Here is a 13,319-nt window from a genome sequence, read left to right as displayed (position 1 = left end):
GACTCTGAATTCCACCTCATCCTACACATTCTGCAGACTCTGAATTCTACCTCGTCCTACACATTCTGCTGACTCTGAATTCCACCTCATTCTACACATTCTGCTGACTCTTAATTCTACCTCATCCTCAACTTTCAGTTGAGCTTCTTATTAAGCTTGTTCTACACAATATGTTGACCCTCAAATCAAGCTCAACCTACATTGGCCCTCAAATCTACCTCACCTTCACATAATAATGACCCTCAAATCTACCTCACCTACACACCATGTTGGTCCTAAATTCTACCTCAAGTCCAGCATTTCCTTCTCACTGTACACATTTTTTCGATCCTTAAATCTACCTCACCTACATATAATGTTGACCCTCAATTATTCATCACCTAACATATTATGTTGACTCTCAAATCTACCTCACCTACACACTTTGTTGACCCTCAATTATACCTCACCTAACGTATTATGTTGACTCAAATCTAACTCATCTACATATTATGTTGACTCTCAAATCTACCTCACCTACACTTTGTTGACCCTCAAATCTACCTCACCTACACATACTGTTGACCATTAAATCTACCTCACCTACACATTCAGTTGACCCTCAAATCTACCTCACCTACACATATTTTGACCTTTAAATCTACCTCACCTACACATTCAGTCGACCTTCAAATCTACTTCACCTACACATTCAGTTGACCCTCTAATCTAACTCACCCTAAACATTCAGTTGACCCTCAAATCTACCTCCCCTACACATTCATTTGACCCTCTAATCTACCTCACCCTACACATTCAGTTGACCCCTAGATCTACCTCACCTTCACATAATGTTGACCCTCCAATCTACCTCACCTACACATTCAGTAGACCCTCAAATTTACCTCACCCTACACATTTTGTTGACCGTGTAATCTACCTAACCTACACATGAAGTTGACCCACAAATCTACCTCAACTACACATTAAGTTGACCCTCAAATCTACCTCAACCTACACATTTCGTTGACTCTCAAATCTACCTCGCCTTCACATGAAGTTGACCCTCTAATCTACCTCAACCTACACATTTCGTTTACTCTCAAATCTACCTCACCTTCACATGAAGTTGACCCTCAAATCTACCTCACCTACACATTCAGTTGACCCTCGAATCTACCTTACCTACACATAATGTTGACCCTCAAATCTACCTCACCTACACATAATGTTGACCCTCAGATCTACCTCACCTTCACATTCAGTTGACCCTCAGATCTACCTCACCTTCACATAATGTTGACCCTCCAATCTACCTCACCTTTACATAAAGTTGATCCTCAAATCTACCTCACCTACACATTCAGTAGATCCTCAAATCTACCACACCCTATACATTTCGTTGACCCTCAAATCTACCTCTCCTACACATTTCGTTGACCCTCAAATCTACCTCACCTACACATTCAGTTGACCCTTAAATCTACCTCATCCTAGACATTTTGTTGACCCTCAAATCCACCTCACCCAACACAACACCCTTAGTTTGTCATTGACCTTTGTGTCAAGGCAGACAAGTGTTGCTGTGCTATCATTTTGTAGAGGGCAATAACAATTCAGATTTAATCTATTTTCTTAACTCTGTGTTATCTCTCTTTCATTCCAAGACTTGCAGTACTTCTGAACAAGGAAAACATGGAAACGTTTGATGGGTCTATGATTGCATATTTATCTGGTCATATAATCAACACTGACACCATGTTTCGATATTAATATGAACATCCATCTTCAAACTAGATGTATAAATGAACAGTTCATTATTTTGGTAATTAAATATTGATAGTTTATCACAGCTTTTAGGATCAAGATATATATTATAAGAACGCCAACTTTTTCTTAATTGTAAAGTAGGTATGTCAACTGATTTCAGAAAAGGAAACAATACAAATTTGAAAATTTTATTGCTGACACAATTTTATACCAATAGATGTCAATGCAGTGAAATTAAAGCTGCACTCTCACAGAGTGACAATTTTGACATTTTTATAAAATTGTCTCAATTCAGTCATGTAGGAAAACTCAAAATCGAAAAGATCTTAATAGTTTGAAAAACTGCTAAAAAAATCATTTTTCTTAAAGATGCACTCTTACTCCCAGATAAGATTTACCACAATTAATAATATTGTTTTAATATTCCAAAAATGATGAATAAATGTTGAAAACAATGGTTCTTATGAAGGATACCAAGTTTAATTTGAAAGAAATTAGCATTAAACACGGTTTTTCTACCTTATAAGACTGTAGTAGACCACAGTAAATCTTTTAGCATTCACCAATCAATTCATATTTTTGCGCTTTCTGCTATTAAATACACGGTTACATTCTTGTTATCAGTAATTAACATTCAGGGTTCGAATTTAGACTCACATACTCGCAAAATGCGAGCGACATTTGGAAATTGCAAGTGACTTTTATTCAAGCTCGCAAAATTCTGCGAGTGGCTTTTTCTAGACCACAAAATGTTAAAAGGAAAGAAGAATAAACATGAACTCAACTCCCCTACGTAGTCGAGTGTAAACAGTCTATAAGTAGCATGTTTACACTACCAGTATAAGGAAGACAGTACGGAGTCACGCTCTAGTAGGTTTTCAAAAATAGAACAAATACGGAAAAGGCCGAGTTTTATCTCGAATCTTTCCGGGATGCTCCGAGGCGTGCATAATACAAAGTTAATACTCACCTAGCTTAATCATTGGCTAAATTTAGCGCTTTCGCGCACTAAATGTAAACCCCATCATCCTTTGAATTTATTTCCGCCCAACTGTCAAAATGAATAGACTTCGTTGATCGACATATTTCATGGTCCAAAGTATCCACGCTACATTTACTGTTGTTTTTTTTATTTTAGATTTATTATTTTATTGTTTTTAATACTTATAGACTTAATGAAATCTGTAGCGTGCTTGTCGAATGGGTATTAAATTACCCGATGGCGTGGGTAAATATACAAAGTGAACAATGTCAAATTATTGGACAGCTTTGTTATCAAAAAGCTGCCAGCATCAGATGAGTCTTTCCATACCCTCCAAATAGAATAAGCCATCAACAAGTTCTAGTAGTCGAGTCACTCAAGATTGATACTTTTTAATATTCATAATATGTCTTAGGTGTTAATTTCTAAATTTTGCGAGTGCTCCTCAAAGTTAAATTTGAACCCTGACATTATCAATAAATGCATTATTTAGGAGTTAAAGGTTTATCAGTCAAAATTGATGTTTGTGATCCATGTGTATGCATTGATTTTGAATAAGAGTGTCACTTTAAAGACTTAGTAACACTTTTAGCATAAAACATCAATATTAGACGTAAATATGAAAAATGTGATCTAATCTTTTGTCACCAGTCTTATCTCATTGATTAGCAGACATTTACGCCAAATTTTGCTCTTTCCTAGACAAAAAATAAGAGTTGTCAAAACGGTCAATTTGTGACAGTGCAGCTTTTAGAATACACATAAAATTCATATATTCCCACATAGCATCATTCATGGCTACAATAACAAATAAAACTAAGTAATATGAATGTGGGACAAAAACATTGTTTCAGGAAATAATATGGAATACATTAACACATACAATCATAAGTACATAATATGCAACATGCATCATAGTACACAGGAAATAAATATAATAGCAAAAACATCTTGATGTTTGAAAATAACAAAACACTAATTATTTCATTGTTCAAAATAATCATATATTCAAACATTTTAGCAAATACAAAATTTCATCAAAAATAGCTGAAAATTAAATAAAGAGTTATATGCATAAAATTAGTTATCAACTTAATTAAATGTTAACACCATGATAATTCTTAAATAATAAAATGTCCAAGCTCATTTTAATTTCAAAATCTATGCACAACTACAATGCTCTGTTAAATGTTCTTGTTCAGCGATATAACTTAAATGACTGGTTGCCTAAATTGAGGAACTGTATTATTGTTGTAGTTTAGCTGCATCATCACTTTTATCATAAAGAAGCATTCAGAATCACACTAGACATTTTTGTATCTTAAATCAACATAATATAAAGAATTTACTAGTTGTTTCAGTTCAAAAATGCAAAACTGAAGTGAACACAAAAAAAAAAAAGTCATATGAGTTAAACATCATAATGCATTAAAATTAAAAAAAAAATAAAAAAAATTTGCATCAACCTTTTTTGTGAGGCTTTAAAGGCAAATTCCTGCAGGAAGTCTTTGCTAAGAATTCTGGCCCTCAGATAGAATTGTTTTATGAAAACAACTAATTATTTCATTGTGCTTTATCAACATGAGATGAAAGGCAACCTCAACCAAAAGAAGCTGGTGCACATTGATGACTTTAAAGGCAAATTCCTGCAGGAAGTCTTTGCTAGGAATTCAGTCAAAACTGGTTCGGGGGGGGGGGGGGGGGGGGGAAAGTATACATGTTTTGTGTTTTTACCAATAGGAGATAAAGGCAACCTCAACCAAAATGTGGTGCACCTTAAAAACATTGATGTCTTTAAAGACAAATTCCTGCAAGAAGTCTCAAGATAGGGATTCTGTCCTTCAGGTAATCCTGGATTGGGGGAAAAGCGCCAATGCTTTTGTGTTTTTATCAATAGCAGATGAAAGGCGACCTCAACCAAAAGAAGGCTGTGCACCTTAAGAGCGTTGATGACTTCAAACGCAAATTCCCGCAAGAAGTTTCAGCAAGGGGTTCCTTACCATCCAGTATTACTGGCTCAAGAGGGAAAAAAGTATTCTTAGTATTTACATCAACAGAAGACGAAAAACCACCTCAAACCAAAGAAGATGATGCAGTAAAAAAATCCAAATAAATCTATTTATGGATCAACTGTTTTGTTTCCATTGGTCTTCAAACATACACAAGACTGATGACACCATGAACTGCGTGATCCTTGTGGAGGTGGATTTTTTTACACTCTGACAACTGTCTGCATCGTTGATCAAATTAGTATACAACATTATTGTGTATACAAGTGTGAATTATGATAAAGATCATTATTATCAATATATATGAAATGATGTGCTCATTAACAATATACATACTTCTAGTGTCACGAGGCCTTTCAGAAGTGACAACTGTCGATGTTCTTCCTAGATGGTCCAGCAAAGTCTTCGGTTGGACTGTGGTTTTCAAATGACAATATGTCATTGTGTTTTAAACAACAGGAGGTTGAAAGGTCACCTCAACCAAAAGGTGGTGCATTTTAAAACGCAATTCTCTTTAAAGGCAAATTCCTGCAAGAAGTCTCTTCAAGGGATTCTGTCCTTCAGTCAAAACTGGTTCAGGGCAGAAAAAAGTATGAATATTTTAGTGTTTTCATCAATAGGAATAGTCAAGGCAAGCTCAACCAAAAGAAGGTGCTAAACCTTAAGAACATCGATGTCTTAAAAGGCAAATTCCTGCAAGAAGTCTCTGAAAGGGATTCTGTCCTTCAGGTAATCTTGATTTAAGCAATATAACTAAATATGTCATTGTAACCTCAACCAAAAGAAGGTGGTGCATTTTGTGATACTTTGATCGTCATGCTAGTATCAAGATCCAATCAAATATGTATTTTGTGAAACCATAAAAATCTTCGCAGCATGGGGTCAATCTTTCCGATGATTTCACACACCCCACCTGACTTGCATGTGCTAATGTGTATGTGAAAAAAAAGATGGACTAAGTGAGTGAAACTTGGTTCAGAATATGCAAAATTTGCTACAAAAACTCAAATGTGTGTGACCTCAAGCATTCCGCCTTAATATGCTGGTGGGAAGTCGATGGTCTCACATGATCAAAATTCAGTTCTCTTGATGGCAGAATATCATAGTCCATACATGCCATATATATCCCCTGACAGAGGGACCCCCCCCCCCCCTTGAATTCTGACCCATCCCCTGGCAGAGGATCATTATCTCTTGGAATTAAAAAAAAGACTCATCCCCAAGCAGATCAAGATGTAACTATCCATCTTGCTTAGTGCAATAAAAATTGACTTAAGCCTGTTAATGTTCTTAGTGAAAGCCTACCGTAAGCAAACATTATTTTTATGGATGTACTACTATAAGTTTAAGCAACCATAAATGTTGGGATACACCAGTGGCACAACGTGAATCCAACATCAAATGTAAACTAGGTTAAGGGAACTTTACTACACTTGCTGCTGCCAAAACTGATAAATTTATATGTATATTTTGATGACAAATCTGCTTTATATAACAGCCATAACTTTATAATTTTATTAATAATATTTTACAATTTATTAATAATATTTTACAATTCAATGAAACGACGACCACACAATATATAGTTGTAAAAAAAATATTTTTCAGACAAATCCAGAGGCAGAGCCAGGATGGGCTACCATGCGGACCCTACAGCTCCTGGGAAAGATGGAAGGTGATCGTGTGTTGAAGACATGCTTCACCAAATTCTACAAGCTGGCGCAGTTGATGTGCATTATTTCAACCAGTACAGCTGCTGTTGAGAAGGACTTCAGTGTTATGAACTTGTTGTGCAACTCAGAAAGGAATTCTTTCCTACAAACCTAGCCGCCATCACTCCTGATGACAAGTCTTGAAGGGCCTAACAAATTGACTGAAGGGGACTTGGAGACTCTTTGTGATGTGTTCAAAACTGCAAAAGCACGCAAGCTTAATCTTTTAATTTAATGTAATGTGCAACAGAATACAGGACAATGGCACTCAAAAAATGACAGTTACTGTTTTAAAAACTATAACACCTTTCTTAAGTATATAAGCACAGAAAGGTGATCATATATATATTTATTCCATACTAAATGAATATTTGCATTATACATTCTTGCTTTTTGAAACATTTGTCGAGTGAATTGACTTTTGAATTATTTGATTATCATTTGGATCATCTTGTTTCATATATACTTGAAACTTTAAATAGATAATAAGCATGTTTTACATAAAGACAAAATGAAGAAAAAAAGCTGGTTTGTTTTTTTTAACCCTGAAAACTGAAACTTGATGCAAAGAAATTTCTTCCAAAAATGTAAAATTTTACAACGCTAATTTCATCAAGGGTCTTTATCAAAATGGAAAGAAAGAGCCCTTAATAACATAAATGTTCATAAAAAATTATAGTGCTTAATTTCGCTATGTAAAAATCCCCTAGTCTAATATCAAAATACCCTGGAATTCCCTGCAAAAGGCCTCATAGAAATATGGCGTATATGCTACTGTTTTGACCACATAATAGATCAATATTTTCACACACCAGAGGCAGAAGGACTCTGTGTAAGACTCAGGTTCAAACTTTTATAGGCGTCGCAACATGGTTTTCATCATCCTCAAACTAGTTATGATGTGCCTTTACCAGCAAAATTACCGTCATGCTGATGTGAAGAGAGTGGTTGTTATGAGATAGGTATGTTTATATATAAACAAATAACATTTATAGCAGAGTTCCACAACAGTAAGTACATACTGAACTTAAGGGAAATAGTACATTACTGGGGGAACTTAGGGGAAATACTAGTAATTTGTTCTTTAGTATTCAAATTTTTGAATTTGTGCACATTTTATAGGGAGCACAATGCTCTACAAGTTTGACAGGAACTGGGAATTCCCTAGGGAAACACTGCAACTGAGGAAAGAGCTTGGTAGTGGAGCCTTTGAAGAAGTGAGGGAGGGTTGTGCAATGGGAATAGAAAGCAGCCAGTGGACAACACCTGTTGCCATGGAGATGTTGAAACATATGTCAAAGCTTAGTTAACTAGCAGAATCCCTTTCCAGGGTAGGGGAGTGGAAGAGGTCTAGAACAACATATGAATAATTACTGTTTAAACCAACTGTGATCCGATTTGTATTAAACCGTAACAAACAAATTATTGAGATAATATTTACACTTAAAACATAACTTTGCTGTTGATTTACTAAATTTTAAATCCAATTATCTAAGTTTAATCCCAAAGGAGACTTAGACAATATTTATTTTTTTTAAATCGAAGGAGTCATGTATTGTACAAAGTTATACCACAATTTTATTTGGTAAATAAATAACTAGTGTTATTTCAGATCAACTTTGTATGTTCGTTGTTTTTAAAATGAAGTAATTTAAATATAATTATAAAAAATAAAAAGAATTCTGGGTCAGCCTCTAGCAACGGTTTTAACATCATTTGCGAATGGATTTGATGACCTCGACGTCTTACTAGATATTTACCTCAACGAAGCCGTTTATCAATAGAATTAGTAAGTGTTCTATATCTATGGAACGGACTATAGATAGACTGACCACGTGATTGGCCAGAGCCCGCGGAGCCCGGCACGCTCCAGCGTCAGTCATTAACTATAGCTCGATAGGATAACATGCAACTGTAGATTGTGTATTAAACTGTTAAATAGACATAGCCTTTTGTACTTGCCTTCACCCTTGTGTTGACTTTACATTAGCACTACTACAAATATAAAACATGATGTCAGAAAATAGACGAATTACGTAGTCCTCTGACAGTGATCTTGACATTATTTGGACTTAATTCATAACAGCGAAATATGGATATGTCAGGAATTACACCTCCGTGCATGGATTGGGACAGTACAAACCTCCCGGAGGCGTGGGAAAGGTTCAAGCGACACGTGGAACTCATCTTCACTGGACCTTTGAGCTCCAAATCAGAGATAGAGAAAGTGTCATATCTTCTCTTGTGGATAGGCGACAAAGGCCGCGACGTTCATCAAGCGTGGACTCTGACTGAAACCGAGAAAAAGAGCCTGAAATCCATTTACAAGAAATTTCAAGCTCACGTCCAGCCAAAACTCAACCCAATTTTCGCGCGCTTCAGATTCTACAACGAAGTTCAAGGAGCTGACACTATCGACAAATTTGTCACTCGACTACGACTACGCTCACGTGACTGTAAGTTCAACGCAAACGAAGACGAAATGATCAGAGACAGGATCGTTTTCGGCACGAACAATTCAAGAATAAGGGAAAAACTCATCAATGAAGGAGAGAAGCTAACGCTTGACAAAGCACTCCAGATAGCTCAAAGCTTTGAGTACTGCCAGACTCAAATGGCAAACATGAATTTGACGTCAACGCAAACGGACACACCGCCAGTCACCCCAACACCCGTGGACGCCATACACAGACGTAACGGACGTAAGCCACCGCCAGACAACCACCAACAGCAGCGCCAACCACCACAGCAGCGCCAACAACAACATTCATATCAACGATATGAGAAATCATGTGACAATTGCGGACGAGTGCACGGACCTACCAAAACTCAGTGCCCAGCATTTGGCAAATTGTGTAACAAGTGCCAAAAACAAAATCATTTTGGACATATGTGCAGAAGTAACCAGAATTACCACAAATCTGTACATGACATTGACGCTAGTGCTGTAGACGGTGCATGTGGATATTCATGTGACACACCGGAATACTACATCGACATGGTAAGCACACGTTCTTTATCACAATCGCCAGACCGTGCCTTCGTTCCCATCACTCTTGGTCCTAGCAAAGTACCAATACATTTCAAAATTGATACAGGCAGTGAATGCAACATAGTTTCACATGAAACGTTCAAACGCCTAAAATTAAGTGCCCCTCTCGAGCCCCCCGACAGCAAACTGACCTCTTACTCAGGCGACCTTCTCAAGGTTCTTGGAAAAGTGAGTCTTCCCTGCTGCCACAAATCTGATACAATCATGGCTACAATCTATGTTGTTGAGAATCGTGCCCCTCCATTGTTAGGACTCAGATCATCACTAGAGTTGAATTTGATCAAGCTGACCTACTCTGTAGAAAACTCCCCCAAAGAGCCCCAAGTACTGACTAGGGATTCTGTAATGTCCAAATACAAAGAGCTTTTCCATGGAGTTGGGGAAATTCCAGGGTTTGCGAAATTACACCTTAAGGAAAATGCAGTCCCCGTTGTGAAACCCCGCGAAAAGTGCCCGAAGCTCTTAAACCACGACTTAAGGACAAACTCGACCGCATTGTCACTAAGGTCACCGAACCCACTGACTGGATAAATTCGATAGTTTTGGTAGAAAAGCCAAAGACAGGTTAACTTAGGGTTTGCATTGACCCAAAGGCTCTAAATGACTCAATCCGTAGACCGCATTACCCAATGCCGACTTTAGACGACGTGACGTCAGAGCTATGTGGGGCTACACATTTCAGTATTCTAGATATTACGCATGCGTATTGGAGTGTCAAACTAGATCACGAGTCTTCCCTACTTACAACGTTCAGTACGCCTTTCGGCAGATATAGATACCTAAGGCTCCCATTTGGCATCACATCTTCAGGCAACATATTTCAGCAGAAATGCAATGAAATCTTTGAAAACTTGCCCGGAATTCATGCCATAGTAGACGACATTTTGATACATGGTCGCTCACGGTCAGAACACGACGAAAATTTGCGAAAAGCGCTCAATAGAGCACTCGAAATATTAAATTTAATCCCGACAAATGCGTTATCGGAGCGACAGAAGTCCCTTTCTTTGGTCACGTCATTTCTAGTCATGGCCTCAAACCCGACAATGCCAAAATAGACGCCATTGTGAAACTCAAAACGCCGGACTCCCGCGCAGAGTTAGAAACATTCCTCGGCATGGTCAATTACTTGGCCAAATTCGCGCCAAAACTCGCCGAAACCACATCCCCTCTCCAGAGCCTCTTGCAGAAAGATATCGAGTTCTTTTGGGATGAGCCGCAGACACGCGCGTTCGAAAAGGTCAAGGAGACGATAACAAGCTCACCCGTTCTAGGTTACTTTGACCCAAAGAAGCCCTTAGTCTTAGAATGTGACGCATCACAAAACGGGCTCGGATGCTCCTTATGGCAGGACGGTAGGCCCATAGCATACGCTTCAAAACGCTTAACTAATACTGAGAAAATGTACGCAAACATTGAACGCGAACTCCTTGCAATCGTGTTTGGTTGTAAGCGATTCCATCAGTTTACGTATGGTAGACACGTAATAGTTCACAGTGACCACCGACCGATTTCTGCAATAATGAAAAAAAACCTGTCGGCAGCCCCTCCCAGGCTTCAGAGATTGCTGCTATCTCTGCAAAAGTATGACGTAACAGTAGAACACGTACGCGGAAAGGACATTCCCGTTTCTGATTACTTGTCAAGGCACTCAGTAAATGAAACTTACCCGACACTGATTGAAGGTTTGGACACACACGTCCATTCGGTTAAAAGACAGCTTCTTGTAACCGACTCACGACTTGAAAAAATAAGACAGGCTATTAGAGACGATCATGACATGAAAGTATTGAAACGGACTATACTACAAGGTTGGCCGGAATCGCGGTCAGACTGCGAGTCCGCGGTAACCGATTTCTGGAATCACCGGGACGAATTGTCATTCGAAGATGAACTATTTTTCAGAGGTCAAACACTCCTCATTCCAAAATCCCTGCAAGTAGAAATGGTTAAACAGGTTCACACAGGTCACCTAGGTGTAACCAAGACTTTACAGCGCGCCAAAGACTGTTTGTTTTGGCCTGGCATGCAAAGGCAGATCACAGAACACGTGTTGCAATGCCCTATATGTTTGACTCACAGAGATTCAAATACGAAAGAACCCATGATCTCTCTAGAATTCCCAGACAGACCGTACCAAGTTTTGTCAACAGACTTGTTTCATTTGGACGGCAGAGACTATCTACTTACGATTGATCATTATTCAAGATTTTTTGAAGTTGACCATTTGACAAATACACGATCTAGTACGATTGTTCACAAACTGCAGGCACATTTTGCTCGCAATGGAATTTGCGATGTTTTACATAGTGATAATGGGCCTCAATTTTCGAGCTCAGAATTCGCTGATTTTGCAAAATCATGGAATTTCAAACATCAAACGTCTTCACCTCTTCATCCCCAGGGTAACTGCTTGGCTGAACGCGGAGTAGGTATTGCGAAGAAAATTATGAAAAAAGCAAGAGATAGTGGTCAAAATGTATACCTTGCTTTATTAGAATATAGAAATACGCCACTAGATTGTGGATACACCCCTGTTCAACTACTTTGTAGTTGCAGAACCAAATCAGTTTTGCCAATCACAAACAAAGCTCTATTGCCCCAAATAGTGAATGCTAGCAAGGTGAAACAGACGGCTATTCATACAAAATCGAAGCAAAAGCAGCATCACGATTCATCATCAAGGCAATTAAAGCCCATATCCATTAATGACTCTGTTAGAGTTCAAACAGGAAAAATTTGGGTTCCTGCAAAAGTCGCGCAACAAAATGGACCGAGGTCATTCACTGTACAAACACGAGATGGAAAAATTTACCGCCGAAATCGCAAAGTTCTACATAAAACAAATGAAATTGTGTCAGACATCCTGCCTTTAGATTACAACATTTCGGCTAGCTCTCCGATTTCCCCAGATGCGCCCCAGTCGGTCAGCTCAGGTCAAATTCCGACTTCAAGCAATTCAAACAGTGAATCAGGCTCCCCTTATGTAACACGGTCTGGCAGATTTGTGAGAAGGAATGTGCGCAACTATGATCAGAACTGGGTTAACCACTAATCAGCGATCAAATGCTGATAAGCACATTTTCCTTTACCTGTGCTTTGAACAATGTAGGAGCAGTGGTTAACTAGCACGATTTATTGTTTTTACATGTAATGTATACAACTAATCCACATTGGTATAAGCATCTCATTTTGTAATGCAATAACTTATTTTATTCCAGAACGAGGAAGATGTTCTATATCTATGGAACGGACTATAGATAGACTGACCACGTGATTGGCCAGAGCCCGCGGAGCCCGGCACGCTCCAGCGTCAGTCATTAACTATAGCTCGATAGGATAACATGCAACTGTAGATTGTGTATTAAACTGTTAAATAGACATAGCCTTTTGTACTTGCCTTCACCCTTGTGTTGACTTTACATTAGCACTACTACAAATATAAAACAGTAAGAATCGCTATCAAAAAGACTCCCCCGCAAAATTAAAAAAATAATCAAATTTTGTGTACAAGACGAGACATCAAGGTCTGAAAAGCATTGGAAATTACAACATCTTTCTTGTGTGATATTCTAGATCGAGAGAACACGTGCTGTAAAACAGGTTTATATCACATATAATATTACTATAATCCGTGTGTTCATAACAACATACTAACGTTGACAAACAGACGTAAGGGTACATTTTTATTGCCGGATTAGCATTCCATTTTCGGAAACAAAAGTGACAAATGACATGTGTTTATTCAAGCCAGACTCTTGTTTACTACATCGTTAATCAGCCATTTTGACACATTTCTGAAACATGACCTGTGA

General features: G+C 38.1%; 1 protein-coding gene across 1 annotated transcript; it reads left to right on the top strand.

Moving 5' to 3' along the window:
* Nucleotides 1-9,280: 9,280 nt before the first annotated feature.
* On the top strand, nt 9,281-12,945 carry LOC128229036 (uncharacterized). The gene is made up of 2 exons (XM_052940679.1): nt 9,281-9,672; nt 12,726-12,945. Exons 1-2 carry the CDS (start codon nt 9,343-9,345, stop codon nt 12,762-12,764), a joined length of 369 nt encoding a protein of 122 aa, XP_052796639.1. The 5' UTR covers nt 9,281-9,342; the 3' UTR covers nt 12,765-12,945.
* Nucleotides 12,946-13,319: the final 374 nt, after the last annotated feature.

The sequence above is a fragment of the Mya arenaria genome, chromosome 3, assembly GCF_026914265.1.
Source record: "Mya arenaria isolate MELC-2E11 chromosome 3, ASM2691426v1".
Lineage (NCBI taxonomy): Eukaryota > Metazoa > Mollusca > Bivalvia > Myida > Myidae > Mya > Mya arenaria.
This window is presented reverse-complemented; position numbering and strand designations above follow the sequence as displayed.

What these genes read in the sequence shown, in the direction of transcription:
- LOC128229036 (XM_052940679.1), top strand. Translation starts at nt 9,343, where the DNA reads ATGTGCAGAAGTAACCAGAATTACCACAAATCTGTACATGACATTGAC. An exon ending in TTCTCAAGGTTCTTGGAAAA is followed by an intron (nt 9,673 to 12,725) that starts GTGAGTCTTCCC and finishes ATTTTATTCCAG; the next exon opens with AACGAGGAAGATGTTCTATA.